This window comes from Diadema antillarum, unplaced genomic scaffold (genome assembly GCF_040938485.1).
Source record: "Diadema antillarum isolate AM-2024a unplaced genomic scaffold, OU_Dant_1.0 seq00001455_RagTag, whole genome shotgun sequence".
NCBI classification, from domain to species: domain Eukaryota; kingdom Metazoa; phylum Echinodermata; class Echinoidea; order Diadematoida; family Diadematidae; genus Diadema; species Diadema antillarum.
In genome coordinates, this window is record NW_027272201.1 from 837672 (window position 1) to 863266 (window position 25595).

A 25595-nucleotide genomic window follows, 5' to 3' on the forward strand; every position below is an offset into this window, starting at 1 on the left:
ACACAAACAAAAACAAGTGTGTGCATGTGTAGGTGGAAAAAGGCTGTATAAAAGAGACTCTGACAAGAGGAAGGAATCAATTATCGGGAATAAAAGGGTCTGCAATTCGAAAAAGTGCAAAGAAAGAACAAATAGAATTAAAATTAAAAAGAAAAAAGAAAAGAAAATAATAAAAAACATGTGTAATATAGAGCTTCTCTCTGCTGGTTCGGACTGTGTCTGGACGAGTGCCTAAAGATTCAATCCCTGTAGAGTCATATCAGTGATGGAATGATTGGGAAGATTGAAATGGTGGCCCCCTTCCTGTTTGTCATTTTGCCTCTGACGAAGATTCTGCTAGGATCGAAAGCTCGAACCCCTTTTGACTTCAATTAATAAACTGATACGATATCTTTATAGTACCCGGTATAGTTCTTTATCAATCAATATGTGATATTAGTGCACGGACATGCCCAGTCGAGTACTTTTGATTTTTATTTCATCATGATAATAATTTTAATATTCCTGTGTGTGTGGAGTGTATTGTGGAAGAATCTTGGCCGTGGCGAGGACCTGGGTCACATGATCCCCTCCTGTTGAACAAGGGCAAGGAGTAAAATCCACCGAGCTTCTAGCTAGCTACATTTACAGCTGCAGCAATATACAAAACCGTGGACGTAGGGGCCGATCCTTCGTATGAATATGACGTCAGCGAGTGTATTTCGACGACCATCTAGACAGCGCAGTGGCTCAAAAAAGAGTGCACTCTATGATGCTGAAGGAAACGAAGTAGAGGTTGGTACAACGGGTGTAGTTTTGTGAACAATTTTCGAGAGAGTGCCGTAATATTCGGAAATTGGACAGAATACAGTGGGTCTGCTCAATTGCTATAGTCCCAAGTGTTCATATTTGTGTTTGGGCGTACTAATGCATGGGTCCTTGTGACAATGCAGCCACACCTCCCCATACAGGCCCAGGATCTTTAATATTTACAATTCCTACGGATTCCTAGTGACCATTGCAACTACTGGTTTTTGTCAGGTTATAGCTATGTAATTTCCCATACGTTGTGTCTTTAGAAGTAGAGGTACCATATATCCTGGGTATCTGGGATTTCTTTCTTTTTTGGGGGGGAGGGGGGGAGGGCCATGGGGGAGGGGAGACCGAAGGGAGGTGTCTCTAGCCTTACTGTAGGGCCGCAGGTTCTACACCATTTTGTGGACATTAGATTTCTCCGATTTCACGATGTAAAATTTGATTTATTTTTTTTTTTAGCTACACCAATTAAACTCAATATAGATCTAACGATAACGAAACTGGAACTGTGGAAGAACTAGATCCTTAGCCTCTCCGGCTCTGTGTTTTCCGCAACTAACAAGGCATACTATGTCTATAGGCCTACAGGACGATTGATAATTGTAAATTTACATCATGCCATCGATAGGCCTACCTGTTGAAGTAACCAGATTTATATACACAGCCCATGCTTTGCATGGCATCTTTTTTGGCTACTAGCTGTTTAAGTTAAACTTGTCAGTTTTTCGTAGGAAAAAAATTTACTTTGGCAAATGGAAAAAGAAAGAATAAAAGAAAAAGTTCGTAGAAAGGCTAAAAATTGATTGAGAAGTGATGCACCTGTAATGTCATGTTACTGTAAAACGAGGAATGTTCACATGCATTTTAATTTCGCGAGCACCAAGATTTGCGAATTTAGAATGCACTCAAAAGCTCTTGTCTACAGTGACTACACCAGCCAGGGTCTATATGCATTGAATGCCAGTGGCAATTCGCGAAAATTTCATGCCATATGTTTACAGCTCCTGATGATGATGGTGAGGATAATAATAATAATAATGATAATAATAATAATAATAACAATAATAATAATAATAATAATAATAATAATAATAATGATAATAATGATAATAGTAGTAGTAATAATAATAATAATAATAATGATATTTGTGAAAGCTTCCCTCGTGAGAAGGTCGGTCAGTTCTATTGAATGGTACATTGTGTTTATCTATTTTTGTTTTTAATGGTTGTTTGATTTGGTTTTGACAGGTTGAGACTAGGGAGGATGAGGAGCAGAATGTCAAACTTGGTGAGACCATTGAGCTGCTGCTGGCAGCGGGATACTTCAGGGCTAGAATCAAGGGACTCTCACCATTTGACAAGGTAAGGTGCTCCAATATCCAAACCGTGGATTATATTAATCACCAAAGCTGCATCATAAATTTATAATGACAAAAGATGTTACGTGAAATACAGATTTCAAGACTGAAAGATTAGATTACAATAACAACCCTCAGATTGAAATAAGGTGTAGGATCTGTAGGGGAAATTAATATCTATGTGTAGTCGTGACACACAAAATACCAAGGTTAGGTACAATGTATATTACATGCTCATCATAAAAACAATAATGATAATATTTACACATTCATTTGTAATCATACATGTCTCATCAAGGATATCTTTACATTTTGTATCAATTTTCATCAGCCATATGATCAATAGACTTGGAATGATTAGCATGATCAAGTTTTTGAAAATGTTTTTATTCAAAATATGTTCATAATACTTGAACCATGATTAGGAAGGAAGATCTGGACAATTTCTACCCACGAGCTTTCTTTCAAACTTCAAGGCACACATAGGCGATATGTTTGTTACTTTTCACATTCTGTTATCAGGTTGTTGGTGGAATGACTTGGTGCATCACCACATGTAACTTTGACATCGATGTGGATCTCCTCTTCCAAGAAAACTCAACGATTGGTCAGAAAATGTAAGAGTCTCAAAGTTTGTTGAAGAATTGCTGCAATGAATTTCTTGAGATGAAATTAATTTCAGATGAGAAGCATGAAAGCAATGTAGGTTTAATAGGTGTTGGACTGTTCCTTACTACACCTCAGATCCTGAAAGTACACATTTTGTGAGGTCTTACAAGGAGTTTGTGACATCAGTTCATATGAAGAGGGCACAGGTTAACTATACACAGCCCATTCACTGTAAAAACGCGCACAGCGACTGGGCTGTGTATAGTTAGACACAGGTCTGCGTATTCAATTTACCACCTCTAGATTCACATACCTGGTAGATGTAAATGATAAAAAGCTTGGGAAGTGATACATTGATGGTAGTGGTACCTTAGATATTTCTAGCTGTTGAAATATTGAAAACAGAGCTTTTAATTTTGTTTACATTCAGTTTAGGGGGACTCTTTTGATGTGAACCCCTTAAAGTAAATATCTCAGAGTACATGTAGTTGTCCAATAGTTGTTTAATTTAAACAAGAATGTGCAGACATGTTGTAAAAGATATTTTCAAATTTATCAGACCTAGATGCTATTTACCCATTAACCATTCTTTCAACTATTCTGCAGTGCTCTGACAGAAAAGATTGTGGCAGTCCTGCCAAGAATGAAATGTCCCCATCGCATTGAGCCCCATCAGATCCAAGGGTTGGATTTCATCCACATCTACCCAGTTGTACAGGTATGGTTTTTGCTTTGTTTGATGTTCTGCTTGCACTTACCACAGGTGTTTGTACTTACTTGGATTTACATGGATGAAGAGACAAAAAGGAGTGTTTATTTGTCCCTTGAGGTATTGCTATTCCTTTGATATTGGCAGTACTTCTTTAATGATGACAACAACAACAACAACAAATATCTGTTGTTGTTGTTGTTGTTGTTGTTTGGTGCACATGGCGGCATTGAAGTTTTGTGATATGAAAGCTTAAATCAGTGTGTGCATAAGTTTAGAATGTGGAAAAAAAAATCTCCCTGTATTAGAGTGAATCTCTATTTCTATGTAGAACTTACTGGTACACTGTATTTGTAACAGAAATGGAAAGTGAATATACTCTCAAATCTAGTTGAGGTTTCAATTAAAAAGAAAAAAATGCTACCCATCAAAAGGCATGTCAAATTTATGTGCATTTACATGTAACTTTCTTTCTCTCTCTTTTTTTAATGAGGCATTACCACCTAGTCTATGTATATAAATCAAATGAGCTGAAAGGCTGCCTGCATCAGTCATTTGAATAATCCCGCATATTCGATACATTCTAACCTTTTTTATGTACTCTCCTCTGATATGATTAGATGTAATTAAAATGTAGAATTTCTTTATAAACTTATTTCTCTGTGTTTGTGATCGGTTTGTGAAGGTATATGATAGAAGGATTATTTCCTATTTGTCTGATATACACTTGTAGCTCTACTGAGTGTGACTCTGGTTGATGAATCAATATCTCATTTAGGTGCTTTCCTCACGGATGTATTTTTATGTAATGATGAGTGTTGAAAAGATGCCTTGTATTTGTGCTTTTTTGTGCAATAATCATATCTCTCTTCTTTTCGTGAAAGTGGTTTATAGTATGAAGAGAGACTTTAAGTCTTTGTGTTTTTCCCCCCAGTCGTATTTCTCTTCTGTATATGGCAGTGGTTAGTGAAGTACAGATGTGTGAAATATACCTTCCTCATACAAATCTTTTTCATCTATTTTTGACAGTGGTTAGTGGAAACATGTGAAATATACCCTCCTCCTATACAACTTTCTCATCTGTTTGTGACAGTGGGTAGTGAAAAGATGCATGTGAGATATATCTTCCTCATACAAAACTTTTCCATAATCTGTTTGTGATAGTGGTTAGTAAAAATATAACATGTGAAATATAACTTCCTTCTATAAAACTTTTCCATCTCTGTGACAGTGGTTGGTGAAAACATATATCATGTTTAATATGCCCTTCTCCTGTACAACTTGCTCATCATTCTGTTTGTGACAGTGGTTGGTGAAGAGGGCCATTGAAACCAGGGAGGAGATGGGAGACCAGATCAGAGCCTTCTCCATCTCACAGTTCAGCAAGAACCACAAGACGCCAGAGGTCAGTCTTTCAACTTTGACCTCTTTGGCCATCAGCATATCTGTTTGCCATAGGATTCTTGAGCCTCGAAGCATAGTAGACATAAATGTAATTTCGATATCATCCTCACCTGTCATATTCCATGAACACTTTCCATAGTAACATTTTTTAGATGCAAGCAAGTTTTACCAAATCGTAGTGAGTTTTCAAGTTTTCATTTTCTGTGAATTAGTTATCTTTGTGTCAAGTTGGTTTTACTGCAACTGATTAACAAATTGCCCTTCATTGACATAAATACCCACCAATTATTCAGTGTTTTTTTAGTAATAGCCATGATGAAAATCATGGGCATGCTTGCTCAAGTGGAATTAGAACCCACAACCTCCTGGTTGCTAGGCAGCTGTCATATTAGTTGCAATATATTTTCTTGTTGACCAATGACTCTTCTCATAGCTTATTCCTAATAATCATCCTGCTATGATGTTGCCATATTTTGGGGGTAGAATTTTGTAAAATCTAATGATAAAGGTGATCCACCCCACAAAGAAGTGGCCAAGAATATCTGCAGTCACCATTGATTTTATTTCCAGTGTTTCATTCACTTTTCATTCCCCATCTTCGCAATGGTTGCTTCCCCAGGACATGAACTTTGAAGAGAGGAAGGACAGCTCCATTTCAGCAGTAGGGGAGGTTAAAAACTCCTACAAGGCCCAGAGAAGATACAAGCGAGCTGATGCGTACAAGCTGAAGGAGGAAGAACTGCGAGTCCAGTCAACTCTCTTGGAGTATGGCCGGTAAGCCTCTATTCTGTCCTACACCTTGATTTGAACTTGTTGTGTTAGGCGAGGTGCATAATGATGCTGGATCATTTTATTGTAGTTTTTATCATTAATTGTTAGCATTTCATAAGGTAGAATAAAACTTTCCTTCATTTGCACCCTGTTTGTTTATATACACTGTACCATTGCATAATTCTGTTGAAAGATTTTAAAAAGCCTGTCAATCACTGCATTTTTAACTGATCCTTTTTAAAGTTAGTCTATATTAAAGGGATGATATAGTTTTGGTTTAGAAGAGGCTTCAGGTTTCCAACTTTTTGTACAATAACATGAAGAAACCTCTTATAAAATATTAAAGAGTGTACAATTCGAAGAGGAATTCATAGTTTTTCGATGAAAATTGGTATTAAAGTGGCTGAGATATCCAAAACAAAGGGATCCTAATGAAAGGTGGGAGCCAGCTTTTATTAGGATCGTTTTGTTTTACTTTGTTTATGGATATCTCTTTGAAAAATGTGTTTATGATAAATTGATTTCTTTTATTGGTATTCACTAATGCTTTGTCTGATGAACAATTCGATTTAAAAAAGGTCACGATATTGCTGATGCACTCATTGCATTTACACATAGACTACTAAGGGATGTTGAATAAATCTGAATTGAATTGAATTGAAACTGAATTTGCAAAGAACCTAAACTATTACCAGGCGCACTTTGTATCCAGAAACATAAGGTTAAATGTTTTGTTATTACAATCTCTCTTTTTTAACCGAACAGGCGATACGGCATGGGGGGCAGCAGTCAGAATGAGAAGGAGGCAGAGAAGGACCCGAAGAGAAAGGCGGTTGCCGCGGGACTCTCGCCCGCCTCTCAGCCGGACAAGGCCAAGGATGCGGAGGAGGAGAGGCTGCAGGAGGAGAGGAGGATCCAGGCCCTGATGAAAGGCATGGCTGCCATGCAGGTGGAAGAGGTGGGGCATCACTGGGAATAAACCTCATTATTCCCTTGATTCCAAATAATCACATTTCATGGGTGTTAGAATATAACATTTTACTCTAATTTTTACCACTCATGGTGAGAGTTTCATGTGGTGGTGTAAAAAAACACAAAAAAAAAAACCCTTTGTTCATTTATTACATTTGTTTGTTTCAGTTGTGAAATTTAAAAATTTGTTATTGCTAGATCTACATCTAATTATCAAATTAAAAGCATTATTTAGATGGTTTATAGATTTCTTATTCCTCTCTGAAAGTGGCAAATTTTCATAATTTCTTTGTATAGATCTCATTAAGTTAATCAGTTTCATCTGGATTTTCATGATATGAGATGTGCAGTGAAATTCAGTTTTGCCAATTTCTGAAGATAGTTTCTGCAGCAGCATTTGCAAGGACTTAAGGGATTCACATAATTTTAATACGGTGGCTATCATCTTAACCAAATTATTCCACAGTTTCAGTAATAGTAGTGAAGCATAATTAGCAGACGGTAGTATTAACCAGTTGAGGATGGTTTGATTTTGCTACAACACGCATTTCCCATAGACACCTGCCCAAGTATACTCGGGACTCGTCCTCAACGGGTTAAAAATGGTTTTCTCAGGTTGAGTCAGATTTTATCATCCAGTTCATCAATGCACCATCTTCTATGTAAACTGTTTCCTTTTTGTGAAATGATACTGTAAGATGTCTTTCCCATTCTCAAGTAAATGAGAGGAAATGTGAGCGGTACTTTGATATCTCACTCAGATTTGTATGATGATTTGCTGAGTGGTATTTGTTAACATGCAATGCCAAATTTTCCACTTTCATTTCATAAGAAGAGGCTGGCAAGTTATGATTACTTCTATTGAAGGAACTATTTTATCACCAATGTAATTTTCAGACAGTACCAGTACTTCATCATCACGCTGTATATTCTGAAAGGTAGTGATAGCATCGTGTTACCCTTTGTATGCAGAATGTACTGTAATTTGGTTGTGATACCAGAAAAATAATCAGTGGACATCATCACTAACCAATGTATTGTACATGACAGCAAAGGGGGTAAAGTTTTTTGCTTGCAGATTATAAAAGATTATGCTTGAGATATGAAGGGCATGTGATAACTTTAAAAAGAGAAGAAGAAGAATTTAGCTGTTGACTTTGTGACTCTTTCCAGGGTAAAGTGACAGCCAGCATGGTGGGAAGCATTGTCGGCTTGCAGTCAGACGTGATTGGACAGCTGGCATCGGAGTACGCAGACAAGGTAAGCTGGAAAGTGTCGGACGTAGTGTCCAAGTCGTCTGTTTTAGGGAAGCAGGCAGTGATATCATTCTGCAAACTTTGTCTTTTCATAACAAAGACAGATGTTATGTGTTGCTACTGTAAAGCTGTAACATCTAGTATTATTGCCATCTATCAGATGTGAAGATTAAGAATTTGGATGAGATGGGAATGGTGAGGATGGGCATCGGGGATATTTTTCATCCATGAATATAGTTGTAGAAAAGTATATTTGTGTCTGTAAATTGATCATGAAACGTTGACAAAAAGAGACACTTTGAGCGTGTTTCTACTGAGAGCACCTCACATCCCTGGCATCGCCACGAATTTTGTCCAACGCAGCACCTCGTATTTTATGACCACTCGAGCTGTTTCTACTGAGCGATAAAATACGAGGTGATGCAAAGGTGACGTGCAAATGCGGCGATTCCGGAAGTCAGGTATTTTTAAGTCACAGATTTGGGTCACGCGCGCACTGCCTGTTAATACGATCCGACCCCTGCCTGCTTTGCTATGCTACAACTGCGTCGGCTATTTTTTGATTAGCCATTTCTCTTCGTCTTCCCATCCAATATACCCCGAACTAACATACTAGTATCCTGCCACTGACTGATGAGAAATCTTTGGAGATCGAGGGTCCAGTTGAGATTTTCTCAAGGCTACGACATACTAATGTGGTACTCTCGCGATTCGAGACAATATAGAATTAAATAACGCGGTGTAAAATCAAGTAAGTGATGAGGGCTTAGTAATGCAATAAGTTAGGCTGTTAATCACGCGAACAAGACGATGAATGCCACAATTCACATTTAACGTAACGTATAGGGCCTATAACACATACACAAGCGAGTTGGTACAAACAAAGCATGATGCCAACACGGTCGCTGTGTGTACACATGTATTTTGTACACATGTGTCGAGTGCGTGCGATGAACCGATTGAAAAGCGTGGGGAGAAATTCTAGACGTCTGATACACCACAAATTCGCTACCCGGTGTGTTTCTACTGAGAATCGTCCTTCGCGTCACCACGCATCGACCACCTCAATAGATGGACGACGGAGCACCTCGCATCAGCCGGCATCGGCCACTACCCGATCTGTTTCTACTGAGGAAAAATTTGAGGTGTCACCACGCATCGGCCGGTATCGGCCGGCATCGGCCGGTATCACCACACATCGGCTGGCATCACCTCGAATTTTCGTCGCTCAGTAGAAACACGCTCTTTGTGTACTGGCGACTACAATCTTCTGAAAGTGAATATCCATGTGGCATGCAATGTCACGATTATGTGTTTGGAGTAGACACACAAAATACAATCTACCCCACACAGTTTCATCTCCCCATCATTAAATCATCACACACACACACACACACACACACACACACACACACACACACACACACACACACACACACACACACAAACCCAACAACAACAGCAACAACAATCAAAAACAGTATGTTTCTTCTTCTGTTCCTGGCAAAGCCCACTTGAGAGAGCCCGACTCTTAGCTATCTAGGGTTTGATGTCTGGGTTTTTCATCTCTGTACCTCAGAAATCAGAGCTGCAACAGCTGGAGGAGAAACCAGAAAGAATGAGCGGGGCCCAGCAGCACCAGAGAATTATCGGCTCACTCCAGAAACAGATAACCACCGTTCAGAAGAAAGTGGAAGAGGTAGACTTGAAAAAGTTATAATGTACTTTAAAAGTGCCTCACTAATTCCTTTTTCTAGTTACAGGCAATTGCCAACCAGTTAAAAGTTAGTCTGTACAAAAATAGAATATAATCTAGTAAACACGACAGTGAAAAATTTGATCAAAAAGGGAAAGAAAATTAAAGAAGTTACAAGATTGTGAAGTTATGCTAATTTTCACCAAATGCTTTTCGAACAGTTGATTGAATCTGCAATATGAATGGGCTGATGGTGGCATCACCTCACAATTTCCCATCGATTTCATTAAAAAAAAGTGATGAATTTTTTTTTTTTTTTTGCTATAAAAGTGTCAACCATAATGTTATTACTAGCAGAATAACTTCAAAAAAATGGTCAATCAAATATATTGGGATTTGCGACTGTGGCGTAATTGCGTTTGAAAAAAAAAAAACTGGATATTTTAAGATTTTGTGTATGCACTTTGTAGTAAGTTTGAGGTGATTTTGATCAAATTTTTGATGCTATTTGTAATACATATGATTCTTTTTTCTTTTTAGACTTACTTTTAACTGGTCCAGAATTTCCCTTTAAAGTAGAAGCTTCTTATTTCTCAAACTATTTAGAGAGCCTCGACAAATTGTTCGCTCTGTATCTTTAGAAGTTGGTTTGGGAATGATGTGTTTATAGTGCCTTCTATACCTTCTATATTGAACAACTGAAAGATGCCCAAAGAGAAATAGCCCTTCTTTTCCCAACAATTGACTTTCAGTTTCACTTTGAAAATATTATGTCTCAGAACAAAAAAGCCCATGGAAAAGCTTCAAACGTTTTATTGGTATGCCTTCAATTAGTGGCTCAAAGGTTAACACTTCACAACATAGAAGTCATGTAATCAAAAAGAAACAGCATATTTAGAGCAGAGTAAGTTTTGCTTTGACGCCGCAGACACTTGAATAAAGCAAACAAATTACAAAGAAAACAAGGCAATCCCAGAGTATCCTAATTTCTCACTGCCAGAAGCTACTGCACTTTGATCTTAAGTTTTGAATCTATTTTTTGTACCCATACCAAATCTTAAGCTCACAAAAAGTGAATGGAAAATATCAAATTTCATTAGTACCTATAGCAGATATTAGTATGTGTGATTTGTATGTGTATATATGTTTGGTTTGTATGGTTGTTTTATTTTTCTCTCTGACAGTCTCGGGTTACCGTGGAGACACAGCAGCAGGAATACAACACATCTCAGCAGAGGCTTCAGGAGGTTGAGGAGTACTCAGCGCAAATAGACCAAGAGATGGCAAAGCTGGATGAACTCGGTGGAGAAAACAAAACGTGAGATTGATAGGGAAAAAAGAAGGAAATTATGTCTTTCTATATTTTACCAAGCCTAACAAGCATATCCTTACTCTTCCCTTGTGGCACTCATAGAGAAATTAAATGACAAATCAAAACTGGTATACCATTACATATTAACAGGTAGCAATTTAATTTTCGAGCCCTATACTCATCTTACCTAGGACAAGCTTGCTTATTCCTGAGGAACAATGCAAATCAGTGTGACATAGCTTATTATGAGATTAGTATTTTATGAATTGCAGTTGTACCATTACATCAGGTGAAAGTTTAAGTTTCGTGAGCTTTAACTCTTTATGTGCCATGTTTGCACCTCCAACTCAGTCGACGGCGTGCCAACTTCGCATATTCTGCTCAAACGCACTAATCCGCCTAATCCTGATCGATAAATCGCCAAATGCCGCGGTACAATGAAAGCGTTTCTCGCTCTTCCGTTCCTTTCACATATAGCTTGCATTTCATGTAGTGATTGACTATCAAGAGGTGTTCTCTACTGGATTTGAGAGTAATTTCTAAGTTTCTGTCCCTGTTTTGTATGCAAAAGTCATACCTTTGCAGTAATGTAGCTACTGGTCATGTGAAAGAAAAACAATCATAGATTTGTCATACAATAATACATCAAAGCAAAGCTTGGCATTTTCTCTACAACTTTACTCACTATTTGCCTCAGCTCAACAGAAATCTAAAGAAGTTAAAGAGACTTGAAAACAGAATGTTTTCTCAAAGCATAAAACCGTCAGTGTCTCGGAATAATGTGACACAAAGGGGGTTTCCACCATGGCACATGAAGAGTTAACGAGCTGTGCAACACACCTTTGCATAATAAGTTTTACCAGTACACTACCATACGTTTGATAACGATAGAATTGCACTTAAATTTTACTAGCTAATAGAAATTTGGGTAAGTTAATAAAAAAGATTGTGTGTCAGGAGCTTTTGTAAGCTATTTGTAGGAAATTACTATTGCTGGGAAACAATTCCATGGTTTTAGGGGCAAAATTTGAAGATGAACGATCACCAGTGAAGTAACAATAAAAGCAAACATAAACGTTGTGAAGTTATCAAAGTTTTGTTCTCAGAAATTAATCATCTCTGTTATGATCAAAAGTCAGAATTGTGTGCATTGTACATGTATATTCACAAGTGAAATGATGGTATGAAGTTACTCATACAAAATTTTTATGTTTGATACTTTTTGTTTGTGTGTATGCAGAGTACTGGCAGAGCTACGTGGTCTGGTTGCAATGAATGAAAGTTTGAAGAAACAAGAACAAGAATTCAGAGCACACTGTAAGGTGAGGGAAGGAAATTTTGTTTCAATAAATGAAAAAGGGTGAAAGTGGTATGGTAAAGATCTTTTTTCTTTTTTCTTTTTCATGAGTGTATGTTTATCCATTAAAAAAAAAAAAAAAAAATCACATTTGTAATCTTCCCTTTGTATAATCACTGTTGCATTACTGTCTTATGTACCCAAAGATCATACTGGTTGTATACAAAAAGATTGGTGTTAGATTAGTCTTATGTCATTTGATTCATGAATAAATCTGTTCAACCAGAGGTATGGTAACTTTGCACTACCTTTGTAACTATACCGTTTGTCCCCCCCCCCCCCCCCCCCCAAAAAAAAAAAAAAAAAAAAGAAAAAAGAAAAAAAAAAGAAGAAGAAAATAAAGATAAATGAATAAATAAAATAAAATGAAATAAAATAATAATAATAAATAAATAAATAAATAAATAAAAAAAAAATAAAATAAATAAATAAATAAAAAATTACAATGGTACCCTCAGCAGCAGTAACTTTCAAAATAGTGAATCAATCCAAATACAATTTCAGGGTATGAAACTATAACTCATTGTCCACATCTTACAGAAAACCCCATTTTGATTTGTTTCAGTGGTCAAAGAGAAGTGAGGAGTTTTGTAGAGCATGTCAGGAATCTCTTCCCTCCAAGTTCTATTGTGTTCACACATTGATATGCACTTCCAAGAGCATCCAAGTACTAAACTTGGAAGAATCAGGCTCATGACATGGTTAACAACAATCCACATTTCTCTGTGACAGCTAAAATAGAATGGGGTTTTCTGCAGAATAGAGATATGATGTTATATTTTATGATACTGAAGTAGCATTTAGATGGTTTAATCATATTAGGTGTCATCAGTGCGAAAATCTGATTGTAATTTTTTGGGAGGACATGCTCTATAGGTACTTGAAAGAGTTCTTTGAGAAGTTCATGCATATAGGCTCACACTATGTTAAAATGTGACCGTGCACCTCAAAACGAACATAAAGTCGCACACACTGATTTTGCATGAGGACTGAAAATAAGTAAAATGGGTCAACCTAGCCGAACTTGACTTTCTCATATTTTCTGAAAGAGCATATCTTCTTTTACATTACGCTAAAATTTGGTACCATAAAACGGACAGGAAAGTGTGTTTTTTAGCAGTTTATCTCGAACATTTTTGGTAGAATAGTGTGATTAGGTGTGTCTTTAGAATCCCCTTTTCATTTCTGAAAAACCTTGTCCACACTCTTTACTTTCAACTCTAATATCTGTTGACAGGATAGTGCTACTGCTTTGAAAGTTAGCATTAATTATGGACAGAATGTGTTAATGAGGTATGCTTAATTTCAGTTTAATCTGATAATCCCTTCATTGTTGTTACTCTGGTGGTTTACTTCCTGTTTTTTGTCCCATTCATCGCACAGCCAGCACGATTTGGTAAAGATTAAGCGCTTGAATAGACATTGTACTTCAGAGCCTCTTTTCTCAGTTCACGCTTTTCCTGAGTTTGTGCTTTCTTTCCAATATTTAGATGGGTTAGGAGAGTCCATTTGATTTGAGTTATGCATCATTTTAAAGCTTGAAGTCTGCTCTTTCAGAATATGGTCTTAACTAAAAATTCATGTCTGGCGACTTTTTGTTTGTTTTGAGGTGCAGGGTCACAAATATAAAAATCATCCATTGGCAACACACCTCTTAAATATATTTGGTTTTAATCATAATTGAAACAAATCTTGAAGTGTGGATGCCTGATTTTGTGCTCCCACTCCGCAGGAAGAGATGCAGAGATTGAAGCAGAGCATAGCGGAGCTCCAGGAGGCTGGAGGCGGGGAGACACAGCTCTCAGAGAGAGACCAACTCATCGCTAAGCAATATGAGGCCGACAAGGAGAAACTTCAGAAGATTCGGCTTCTCCTTGTAAGTGTCCCTGAGCCTATGCATACCTTTCTATGGACTTGAGTCAGAGTCAAATTCACAATTCTAGTGCCACTAGTGGAATTCCCTCTCTCCCAGTATTTGGCTGTATAGTAAGTTATTAAAGCAAACCCACATCATTCATGTCATTATTTTGCTGTGACTAGTGAACCGACTCAACCAGGGGAATCTCTAGCATGGATGTACACTGTATTCACAAAATCATAATTTGGAAAATGCATCAAACAAGGGGGCAAGTGGGCAAGTTCTATCATGTTTTACAAATGATCTTCAACACTTGTTGGTATTCATGTACATTATTTTGAACTGATGGGGCAATGTCCATTGTTGCTATCCGCACAGAACTTGATTGGTAGTGTTAGTGATGACATCTTATAGCTGTGTCTAACACTCATTCAAAGTGAGTCATGAAACAGGTTTTCAATCTACACCTGCTCTTCAATACAGTTTTGGGTTTTTGTTGTTGTTGTCATGTTTTTGCACAGTCAAAAACTGATAGTTCAAGTAAGTATATGTTGATGAAGCTCTCTTCTCTCTCCTTCTTTATCTCTGTCAGGCCCGTAAAAACAGAGAGATCTCACAGCTCCAGAGGAAAATTGACGAGGTTCCAACAAGGGCGGAGCTGACACAGTACCAGAAGAGATTTGTTGAGCTGTATAATCAAGGTATTGGTGAAGCCTCATAACATTTCTCTCATCAAAGACTGCACATCATGAATTGATTATTTGAAAATGAATAACTTTACAGCAAAGAAAATCAAAATGAATCATATCAATATGATGCATTTGAATGCGATGGGATTATTACATGTTATCATTAAATCATATTTTGATTAATTGTAACCTGATAACATTTTTTGAGGTACAACTGTACATATTTTTCATGGTAAAAGACACTGATGACTACGATTATTGATTTTATGATGATTATCATGATAGATATTGATGATATGAAACGAGACAGAGTGAGTGACATTCCTGTGTAAAAAAAAGAAAGAAAAGAAAATTAAGAAACAATTATCAAAAAAAAAAAGAGAAAGCAAAGGGTGTAGAGTCCACATGATGTGTTTGTTCATACTGTGTGTGTAGATGTTTTACCTTGGTTTGGGTTGGAAAATGAGTGAAGTAAAATGTCAGAAAGTGAACATCCCAGAACATTATGTCCATCAACATTGAGAGTACAGTACCTCCCAGACTGGTCTTGTGTCTCTTGGATGTCACTGAATGTGCATTGTTCTCTTTTTAATTCTGCTAAATTCTTTTGCTAGTCGTTAGACACAGTTGACTCATTTCTCATGGCAACATGATGGGTTGTGCGCAAAGTCTACGCAAGTTCAATAATCTTGTATGGAATGGGTTAAGCAGGTAACCACATGCATGATCACATGCGGGAGACATTACATTTGCATCATTGTAAATTTTGAATTTTTCAATGTGTCCAGTTGCCAGCACCCACCGAGAGACCAAGCAGTTCTACACCTTGTACAACACCCTGGATGACACCAAGCTGTACCTGGAGAAGGAGGTCTCACTCCTCAACTCCATCTATGATAACTTTGAGAAGTGAGTCCCTTAACTCTCTGTGTGCACTTTGAGTGCAGATTGACACAGAAAACCCCATAGTATTGTAAACACTGTCCAAAGTCCGTGGTACAGAAAGGGTTAACTTGGTTTGTTCCCTGATTGGCACATACACCAAAGTGCTTTCTGTGCTGATTGGAGAAGATGATTGTCTGAAGGCTAATTATCACAGCATAGAGATTACCTAATCCTCTTTATGTTAATCCCTATTGGTTCACCATGGCCTTCCTATTGTACTGAGGCACATGGCTACTTTTGAATGGCTTGCTAAATCTATAAGTAGGTCAAGTTTGGATGGATGGGTACTGAATGCTTATGAACACCCTTGCAAGTTAAGCTGAATTTATCGCCTCATATAGAGTAAACAGCTTGTTTCTTTATGTTTTAGGCTCCATAATTATGAGGCTCCTTATGTTTTGTTTTGTTTTTTCTCCCCCCATTTTACAGAGCCATGTCTTCCTCGGCCGGAAAAGATCAGTTCTTGAAGCAGTTTGAGCAGATCGTCGCGGGTGTCAAGCAGAACTTTGCCAAGGTAAGGCTGGACAGTGACAAGCCCCAACACAAGGGTTGTGCCACATATTTCTCACAATGCGTCGGTGGTGTACACCACGAAAACTCATTTACATTCCTCATTTGTTCAGTTATTTTAATCTCCAATTCTGCCGATTAAAAGTCACAGAATTCTCAAGGAATAGAAAGTGATGGATAGCTAGTTTAAAACAAGACCAATGTACATGTTAATCTGCATTCTAGTCTACTCAACACCACAAAAAGATTTTGCAAATCCATTTGAAGTGCGTGACCTCAAGTTATGTAGGGCATCATTTGCAATACTCAAATGTTTGCTAGTGTTCCATACCCATTCAGAGAATGAAAGTAAAACGCATATGTGAGCAGTTTGTGGTTTACTCATTAATGTGAAATTTCTGTATGATGTGAATTTTTGTAATTATTATGTGGGCACACTTGGCATTCCCTCACATCTCATGCAAGAAAATGAAAGAAAAGATGAGTCAATGTTTGATAGATGTATACAGGGGAACTTTGTTGTAACGAGGACACTTTGAGTACAGTGTACCTTCTTATATCAGGACCCCGTTTTATCAAAAGATATAATCAATTACAAATTTCCTTACCACACAGGCTGCCATATAGACTTATGATAGAAATCAACTATATAATCAATTATATATGTAACTCTTCGTAAGACAGGGCCCTGGTTCCTCATTATCCTCAAGGAACCATACAGTTAGGACGTACAAAATCACCTTTCTATAAGAGGATTTTGTTATATGCAGCCACTTTATGACAAGATTCCAATGTACAGTCAAACCTGTCTATAGCGGCCACCCAAGGGAGTTGGAAAAAGTGGCCGTTATAGACAGGTGGCCGCTATAGACAGGTAATCCAACTTTGTGTGCATTGCTTACATGTACATGTATCATCGTTGTATCCTTACAGGTACATGTATGTGTGTAGGTATGCACACACCGTGTGTTTCATGTATTTAACCATCGGTGTATTGAATTGTTGCACAGTAGTACAGTTGAACCTCTCGTATCTGGACAAGTCGGGACCGGGGCTCATCCGGATAAGGGATTTGGCTGGATACGGGAGACTCAATGCTTTATACATGTACATATAAATACACATGTACTGATGTAGCCCATGAGTACCACATGTAGTAATGTGTATACTGCAACCTTTTCATTGTTACACTCAGTAACAGACCCCAAAATAGAGGTTCGTGTTTGCAAGAATGAAATCATTTTCTTTTATAAATTCTTGGGATGATTTACCTAAATAATTATTAAGAAATGTAACAAGTATAGGTAATTCATGTACGTTTGTGTAGGAGTTCTCAAGGAGTTGGGAATCCCCCTTTCCTTCTGTAATCATTAAAAAAAAAATCACGGCAAGATTGCGTCCGTATAATAGAGAGATCCGGATAAAGGGAGGCCGGATAAGAGAGGTTCAACTGTATGTGTATTGTCGTGAAGAAAGCTTAACATTAGTGCATTATTACGACTGAATGAGAAATGAATGCAGTGGTGGCGATCACTGAATGTTGCCCTTACGGCTACGAAACAGAAAAACACGCTGAATTATCGGTTCGGCTACGGCTCCATTGGGTTTTTGGCCGCTATAGACAGGTTAAAATCTACCGCGGGAAACAAAATTTGTGGCAGCTGGCCGCGTTAGACAGGTGGCCGCTATACACTGGGTCTTTAACAGGGCTTTTCTCTCGGGGGGATTTTTCAGCGGCCGCTATAGACAGGTGGCCGCTATAGACAGGTGACCGCTAAGGCAGCTTTGACTGTATCTCCTTCTTGTGAATATCCACCATCTGTCTCTGTCAGGTTGAGAAGAAGAAGCAGGAGGAGAAGATGAAGAGAGACCAACACAACGACACCTTCCTTGACCTGGTGGAGAAACAGAGATTGTACTTCAAGACGGTCAAGGAGTTTCAGGAGGTAAAGTGGCCCTACGTAGACCGTTGACAATAGCAGACTACCCCAGAGAATACACATGCACTTTGACAAGTGAAATTACGTGGTTACATCAAAATGTCACTACATACGTTTTTGAAGAGTAATTCATGAACCCTTTCTGTGATGGGGACTTTGGACAGTGAGTACAACAACACTGTGTTTTCTGTACCAATCTGCACTCAAAGCACAAAAAGGGTGAGATGGGTTGCAGAATCCCTTTCTGATTGGTTAACTGCCATGTAAGAGTATTTGGGCTAATTGACAGAAGTGTCCACATTCATTAACGTTACTGCTCTTCCCATGGACGTAGGCATTTTCAAAATTCTTCCAGTGACTGTGTGTATGACCATGCTTTATAGGTGAATATTTGCATGGGATGCATGAAGTAATGTTACTGGAGAAGTGATAAGGAGAAAAAGTTTTTTGATTTTGCTTCCTTGCTTCTTTCATGAACCCATTTGACGCAAGACATGATACACAGGCATATTTTGTGCGTCGGTGATGCATCCACTGGATTTGGAAGGGTCTAAAACTAAAAAAAAAAATGAAGTTCAGATATATTTGTGTTTTGTGTGTACATAGACTGTATGTACTTGATCTTGCTCTTCTCACGTGGGGTTTCCCCAACACCTCTCTTGGAAGAGAAAGATGAAAGCGATTTGTTGTATATAATAGCCCTTGATTCATACGATCATTTGAATTCCCTATTTTTTAGCATGCTTTTCCTTTTCCTCCTTGTTTTACAGGAATGCAGGAAAAACGAGATTCTTCTCTCCAAGCTGTCCGCGGCAGACTGAAGACATTCCCACTCCGTCGGCCAAGAAATTTTGTCCTCCGCATTTTATCTCTGCCGCATTATTGCCAGACGTTTACTCCAGACAGTCGAACCAGGACCTTCTCTCCCTGTATTTGTTTCTTCTTCTTCAGATTTTCACAACATATAATATGCCACCAAGATTGTGGTGACCTGTAACAGAGCAATATCAAGTTGTAGATACACACAGTGACCTCTGTGCAAATAAAATGCACTTCCCTGACTGCAAGCCTTCCGAAGGTGTAGGTGTAGGGATGATATGTGTTGCATCCTGCCAAAAAATGATATACTTTCCAATCAGGAATATCCATGGCAACAATATCGAGCTGTTATTTACCACTGTCTGCAAGCAAAATTGAACACTCTGTGTAAAATGTACTTCATCTGGATTTCCAGACATGCAAGCAATTTCATGGTCAAAAGGAGGATTGCAAGTAAATTCTCTTCTGTTAGAGAGTAGTAAATTGGCTTGTAATGACTCGTGGGGACAGAAGAAATATGTAATTTTGAGGTAGACACATTATGCCTTTAGAGTCTCCAGCATGTCAATGATAGTCACACAGATTAGATTTCACTCAGATTTAGTCTTGTGATCACACTGACTGCAACATTATGTTTTATTTGGCTGGTTTTGGCTCTCTATATTAGGAATCTCTACACATTATGCAAGTATGGAATAGCTATGTTAAACCAGATCACTGTCTATTTCTTTCTCATATCATATCATATCATATCATATCATAGAAACCTATTTGTTCCACGATAGAAATCTATTGTAGGCACCTTCTACTCTAGCAAGACGTAGATTGACCGTGTAATTTATTTACCAGTAGTATTTTTTCCCAAGCTTCTGTTGAGTATTTATGAGATATCTGTCACAATATGTGGTATTAGCTAAAATGTAATAGAGTTCACAGCTTATTCTACTTACAGCATACAAATACTGATAAAAAGATTGAATGAATGATAAAACTTCCCAATAGCCCTCATTTATTTGTAAAATTTATGTTATGTAATCTAGGTTTTAACCTTTGAAAATGTTCAAATTGAGCCAAGGCATACTAGAGGTTGCCAGTCCCACTTCTGCAAAACAGTGTATGGTTTGATCTTGGCATCAACCCAAAAATCCGTGCAAGTTTCACATAATTGAGTTAAAACTTAGCTGTGATACAGCTAGGAGTCAAGTGACACCAAAATCATTTGGAAGGGAATACATGATGAACATGCAAGCCATAACAGTGAATCATACCAAAGATATATTTAATCATGCTGACATAATAGCAAATTTTTCCTTTGCAAATGAGTCTGTTAACTTGCATGCACCAATCTTAACTTCGTGCTCATTTAGGGCTAATGTCAGCACGGCCTTGAGATGGCAAAACAACGTATCTACATCCAACATCATTTCCAGTAAATCGAGTTTGAACTTTCGCAAACCTACAGCTCTTTTTCTGATTTTGTTAAACACTTTATATCTTACCCTAGAATGACCAACAGTATCAGTAATACAGTGAATGTAAATTGCTTTCACTAGACCCTTTATTTTTAGAAAAGTTTGCATTTGATCAAAACATATGTTGTTTTGCCGTCTCAACATAACCATGCTATTGCCATTGCTGCGGCAAGACAATGTAAGTCTCGATCCCTGGCGTGCCTATAATGTCCAACAACATCAATATGCGTGCCCTTCTGCAGTCCGCAGCCTATTACTGCGTAAACATGTAGATGGCAAAACAACGTACCAGTATCGCATGTAGATAAGTTGTTTTGCCAAGTCCATGCCCGACGTGTGTTGAGCAAGAGCAAGGGTATCGCCACTTACCTTGTTTTGCCAACAAAATTTGAACAATTCCCACTGGGAGGAGGCATCATATCTCAGTAATGGAATGGGTTCTGATTTCAAGATTTGGTGGAGTTAGACTATACTAAAATAAGTTGAAATATGTGACTATCAAGTTTCATGAATTTTCGACATATGTTATTTTGCCATCTCACGTCCGAGCATACTTGCTACAGTAATTGGACAGCCATGTCAGCACTGCAATTGACGGTGTTTTTGCACGTATACACATCTTGCACTAAGATTGCCCTTCATCATCATTTTGTGTTGCACCGACATAAATTCTCCAAACATCAATATCATCTGTGTGAAATTTTTAAGAGATACACTTAACTGGAATATTTCATTTTGGATGCCTTGTTTGACCGTAGCATGATTGTGTGGTATAGCATCACATGTTGCTGCCCTTAAGCACAATTCTGTTTTTTAGTAGAGGTTCATAAACAGCAAAAAGGAAAGTCCTGTTCAGTATAAAAAAGAAAGTTGTACTTTTCATGGTACAAAAGAATACTATAGGCAGTTCTGGTTAAATCATATTTTCAAGGTTTTATTAATTAGATAAGATGACGTATATCAAATAGCTCTTTGGAAATACTCTACCATCAAACAGTCATCAAGATGTCATACTCATTCGTGTTTGGAAGGAACGGCAGATCACCTTGCAGTGTAAAACAAGCTTAAAGCTAAGTGACCTGCAGAACATTCCACTATAGCAGTCACAAATATATTAATCATGACTTAACAAAACGTAGGTGGTACTGCATAGATTATACTCATGACTAAAAAAACAAAACAAAAAACTTAGCTGTTTTTATGTAGGAAATAGCCTTACACTGTATGTGTGTCTTGGCAACAAACTCGGCATGTTATTACATAATGTAACAATGAAAGCTCAGTCTCATTATTGACTTGATTTGAATTTTATATCTACGTACTATGTTTTCTACTCGTAGTTTGGAGAGATTATTGGCAAGTTTGATATACACTTTTGATATATCCTGTTGATTCCATTAGTTCATGGTCCATTAGAGATTTTTTCAGTGGATGCAGTTTTCAAGACTCGGCCTTTGTTTAAAGGGAAATTTACCAAAAATAACAATGACGACAATTCAATAAAATTTGTCCTCTTTATGAACAAAGGATTCTAAGTTAAACTGCAGATAATTGATTCAATTTCTTTTAATACCAACAGTAATTCAATGAAAAGATTTTCATAACTTGTATGAATAACAAACAAAGGATTCTGAGTTGAACTACACAGGACTGATTCCATTTATATTATAAAAAACAATAATTTAACAACAAGATTATAATATGAATTGTATTTATTATTCATGTACTTTGTACAAGGTTAACACTACATGTATATTAAAATCGGTGCACATGAGTGAATGCCATGAGTGGTGAAACTCTATCTCACTGGTATCTGATAGCATTTCTCTATCTCATAAACCAACTGCATGTATTGGTTTCGGCCACTCTGCCCAATACATCCCCTCTCCGACCATCCACCACTATCTTAGCCCCACTTTTAGCAGGGGGTGTTGCCAAGTGCTCCGAGGTCTCAAGTTGTAGATAAAGAGAGAGAGATCAAATCCTTTACAAATAACTTTTGAGAGGATAGGCCATTACCACAGGTTATCAAATCCAACCCTAATATACCGATACTTTATTTGATTACATCCTGATTACACGTTTTGTTGTAAGCTGCCATGGTTTGAAAATAGAGTGTCTTCCTTGTATATTGCCAGCCTACCATACGCTGACAAATATTTGAAGTCCAGATGCAATCCTCATCTGCTTCAGAGTACAGCTGTACTCTAATGTAGTAAGGTAATGTTTAATAAAGTTGTATCAAAGTAGGTACTGTATATGTATGAAGATGAATACAAGATTAACAAATTTCCCTATCATTATGAAGACTTAAATTATTGTGTTTAAAAGTTTTTAGGCAAACATTTGGTACACAGTGTACCTGCTCATTTTTTTTTTTTTTAACACCTGAATTCTGTTATGAAATGTGTGGCAGAGAACAGTTAATATAATCAAACCAGAAATCACTGTCTTAATATGCTTTGCAATGAATATACTTACTGTCCCTATAAGAATTAATGGAGTAGGCCATATTACCATAAGTTTCAGTGCTATGAGTGCTCTAATGTCAGCAGCTCATTTCTAATTTTGGCATCATGATCAGAATGCATGCAGATGTATTTGCCTTACTGTGTGCTGTAAAATCATTTGCTATGTCAAGCCATGTTAAAGAAGAGTAGTATTATTGTATTACAAGACTTTATGCTTGGTCGAGAATGAAAAATATTTTTGTATTTACTCATGTGATTATGAATCTTTCAAAATTAAATCTATCTCGAGTAACAGAAAGCTGATATCACAATGGTTCCATTTTGTCCAGTGTATTTTGATCAAAAGGTATTTCCATGTCATTGCCTACTGCCTTTGCAATAAAGTGGAACCTTGTTATAACGTGGTCGGACATAATGAGATACCTGGGGGCCCGTTGCATAAAAGTTACTATTATGGTAACTTTGCCATCCAGTGGTAACTTCCATGGAATTCTTGATTTTGATTGGCTGTTGAGTATTGTTGCCATAATAGTTACCACTGGATGGCAAAGTTACCACAATAGTAACTTTTATGCAACAGGCCCCAGATATAACAAGGTTCATTTTGCAGGTCTATTCCTTATATTTTATGTTTCTTTTATCCCTGATATAAGGAGATACTAGATAATATCAAGGACATTCAGTGGACCCAAGCAGCTTGTTATAACAAGGTTCCTGTACATGTATACTACACCGGGGCCCTGTTTTATGAAGAGTTAAAATCGATTGTATAGTTGATTTCGACTGTAAGTCTATGGCAGCCTGTGTGGTAAGGAAATTTAAAATCAATTTTATCTTTTGATAAAACAAGGCCCTGATCTCACACTCAAACTCCCACAGAGCTGTGTGGCTCTCAAAAGGATAAATGTTATAGATTATACAAATACATGTGCGTCCATTATACACTGAAATGTGGCATTATGAAGTTGATGACCAGGGCAGGACATAAGCTAGCTTGATTCAGTGAGCAAGACTTAAGAATTCATTTGTTTTATATGACCACTTAAAGAAAGCATTGAATGCTTTTTAAGCTAGCAACCACAGGAGTAATGGCATTAAGTGACTTATGAGAGGCTAATTTTTTAGAGTTGAGTAAATTGTCATATTTAACATAACAAATGTATTGCACCCATGGCATAACTACAGTTTTCTTGTCTTTTTTTTTTCTTTTCTAGGACTGTCCTACTACTTATTTCAGATATATTCGTATCACAAACTCTTTATGCACAATTGTACATCTTATTCATCAACGAGGTAAAAACAGAGGCCAGGCTGTAACAGCAGTTCACCAATCTCTGCAATTCTCACCAATCATAACATAATTTGAGCAGACATAATACTACACAATAGATGGCGCCCTGTTTGTAACAGAGTAAACGGTTGCATATTAAATACTCAATACGCCTCAAACATACAAATAATGAATGCCCATTACAAAATGCTGATATTTTCATGCAGCACTACAATACAATCAACCTTGATTACATGGAATGCACAAGGACTAAAGAAAATCCTTCAATTTGCACATTAATTTTGACTTTTATGCACAATGATTATAGCACATGTTTATATCCTTCCTGAGCAGAATTTTTCTTCAACTTAGCCCATTTTTTTTTTTGACTTGGCGAGGTGGACTAGAGCGAGGTTGACTGTACCTCACCTCTCTAGCTCTCACTCCGTCAATTTATTACCTTATTTTCACAAAGGCTAATCACCGATCAACCAGAATATGGTTTGGATCTCACCAGAATGCTGCGTCATACTTGCAAACCACTTTTGCAATCTCCTACAACCTGAATACATAAGTAATAAATCACATTAACCCATCTACGACTATAGTCCCGAGAATACTCGAGGCAGGTGTCTTTGGGAAATGCGTGTTATCGCAAAATCATATCATCCTCAATTGGTTGATACTTTCTGATTCACAAGGAATTGGTTGATTGAGGGATTTGAAAATGAGATCCCTGAAGGGCTACTGATTCATCACTCAACCATCGAAGGCACATTACCACTTTTATCTCTCACACTATGTCTCTCTTCATCTCATCCCGCCTTCCCGTCTCTTTATCTATCCCTTTACGTAGGCCTCTATTTCTCCTGATGATGTGGTGCTTTCATCTGTGTGGAGGATGGAATGCTGTGATTTGCATATAATGTACAGAGGAAGTATCGTCCAATCAGCTTACAGCTTGCTCGATCTGGTCAACCAATCAAAGTCCTGCAAAGATACAGTGTACAAGTAAATGAATGTCAAAGAACAAGTCAGCATTAAAATATTGCGAGTTTTGGTAAGCTACATTTCAAAACAGAAATTGTGTGGTACAGCTGTAGCTATTTAAGGAAGAAGGCCTACTTCAGAAAAAATTGCAATAATTGTTATATGTGATAATTTGTATTTTAAAAAGATACTGTATTTCTGTCACAGTGCAGGCATGTGCTAAAAAGATTCATGATAATATTCTATCACAACACATCTAACCGAATGATAGCTACAAATTTAGAAAAGCTCAAATACAAAATGCATACACGTCTAGCAAAATTTCATCTACTACAGCCACAAGTGCAGTGAAGGTATTTTCTATGAAGGAGGCTCCCACACATGATTCATAA

General features: G+C 37.5%; 2 protein-coding genes across 2 annotated transcripts in view; one reads left to right on the forward strand and one right to left on the reverse strand.

The window, feature by feature from the left end:
* The first annotated feature begins 669 nt into the window (after nucleotides 1-669).
* Nucleotides 670-20499, forward strand: LOC139709646 (coiled-coil domain-containing protein 93-like). Its single transcript, XM_071621608.1, has 17 exons — nucleotides 670-774; nucleotides 2044-2157; nucleotides 2676-2770; nucleotides 3369-3480; nucleotides 4778-4876; nucleotides 5495-5649; nucleotides 6412-6604; nucleotides 7792-7878; nucleotides 9454-9573; nucleotides 10755-10888; nucleotides 12123-12204; nucleotides 13972-14115; nucleotides 14690-14798; nucleotides 15575-15695; nucleotides 16161-16245; nucleotides 18074-18187; nucleotides 18952-20499. The coding sequence occupies exons 1-17, from the start codon at nucleotides 676-678 to the stop codon at nucleotides 19000-19002; spliced, it is 1914 nt and encodes a 637-aa protein (XP_071477709.1). The 5' UTR covers nucleotides 670-675; the 3' UTR covers nucleotides 19003-20499.
* A 4547-nt stretch (nucleotides 20500-25046) lies between these two features.
* The window catches only part of LOC139709635 (2-hydroxyacyl-CoA lyase 1-like), a 48365-nt gene continuing 47816 nt past the window's right edge, over nucleotides 25047-25595 (reverse strand). The window contains exon 17 of the mRNA XM_071621594.1: nucleotides 25047-25203. Within this exon, the coding sequence (XP_071477695.1) occupies nucleotides 25168-25203 (36 nt within the window). The 3' untranslated portion in view covers nucleotides 25047-25167. The remainder of the gene's footprint in view (nucleotides 25204-25595) is intronic.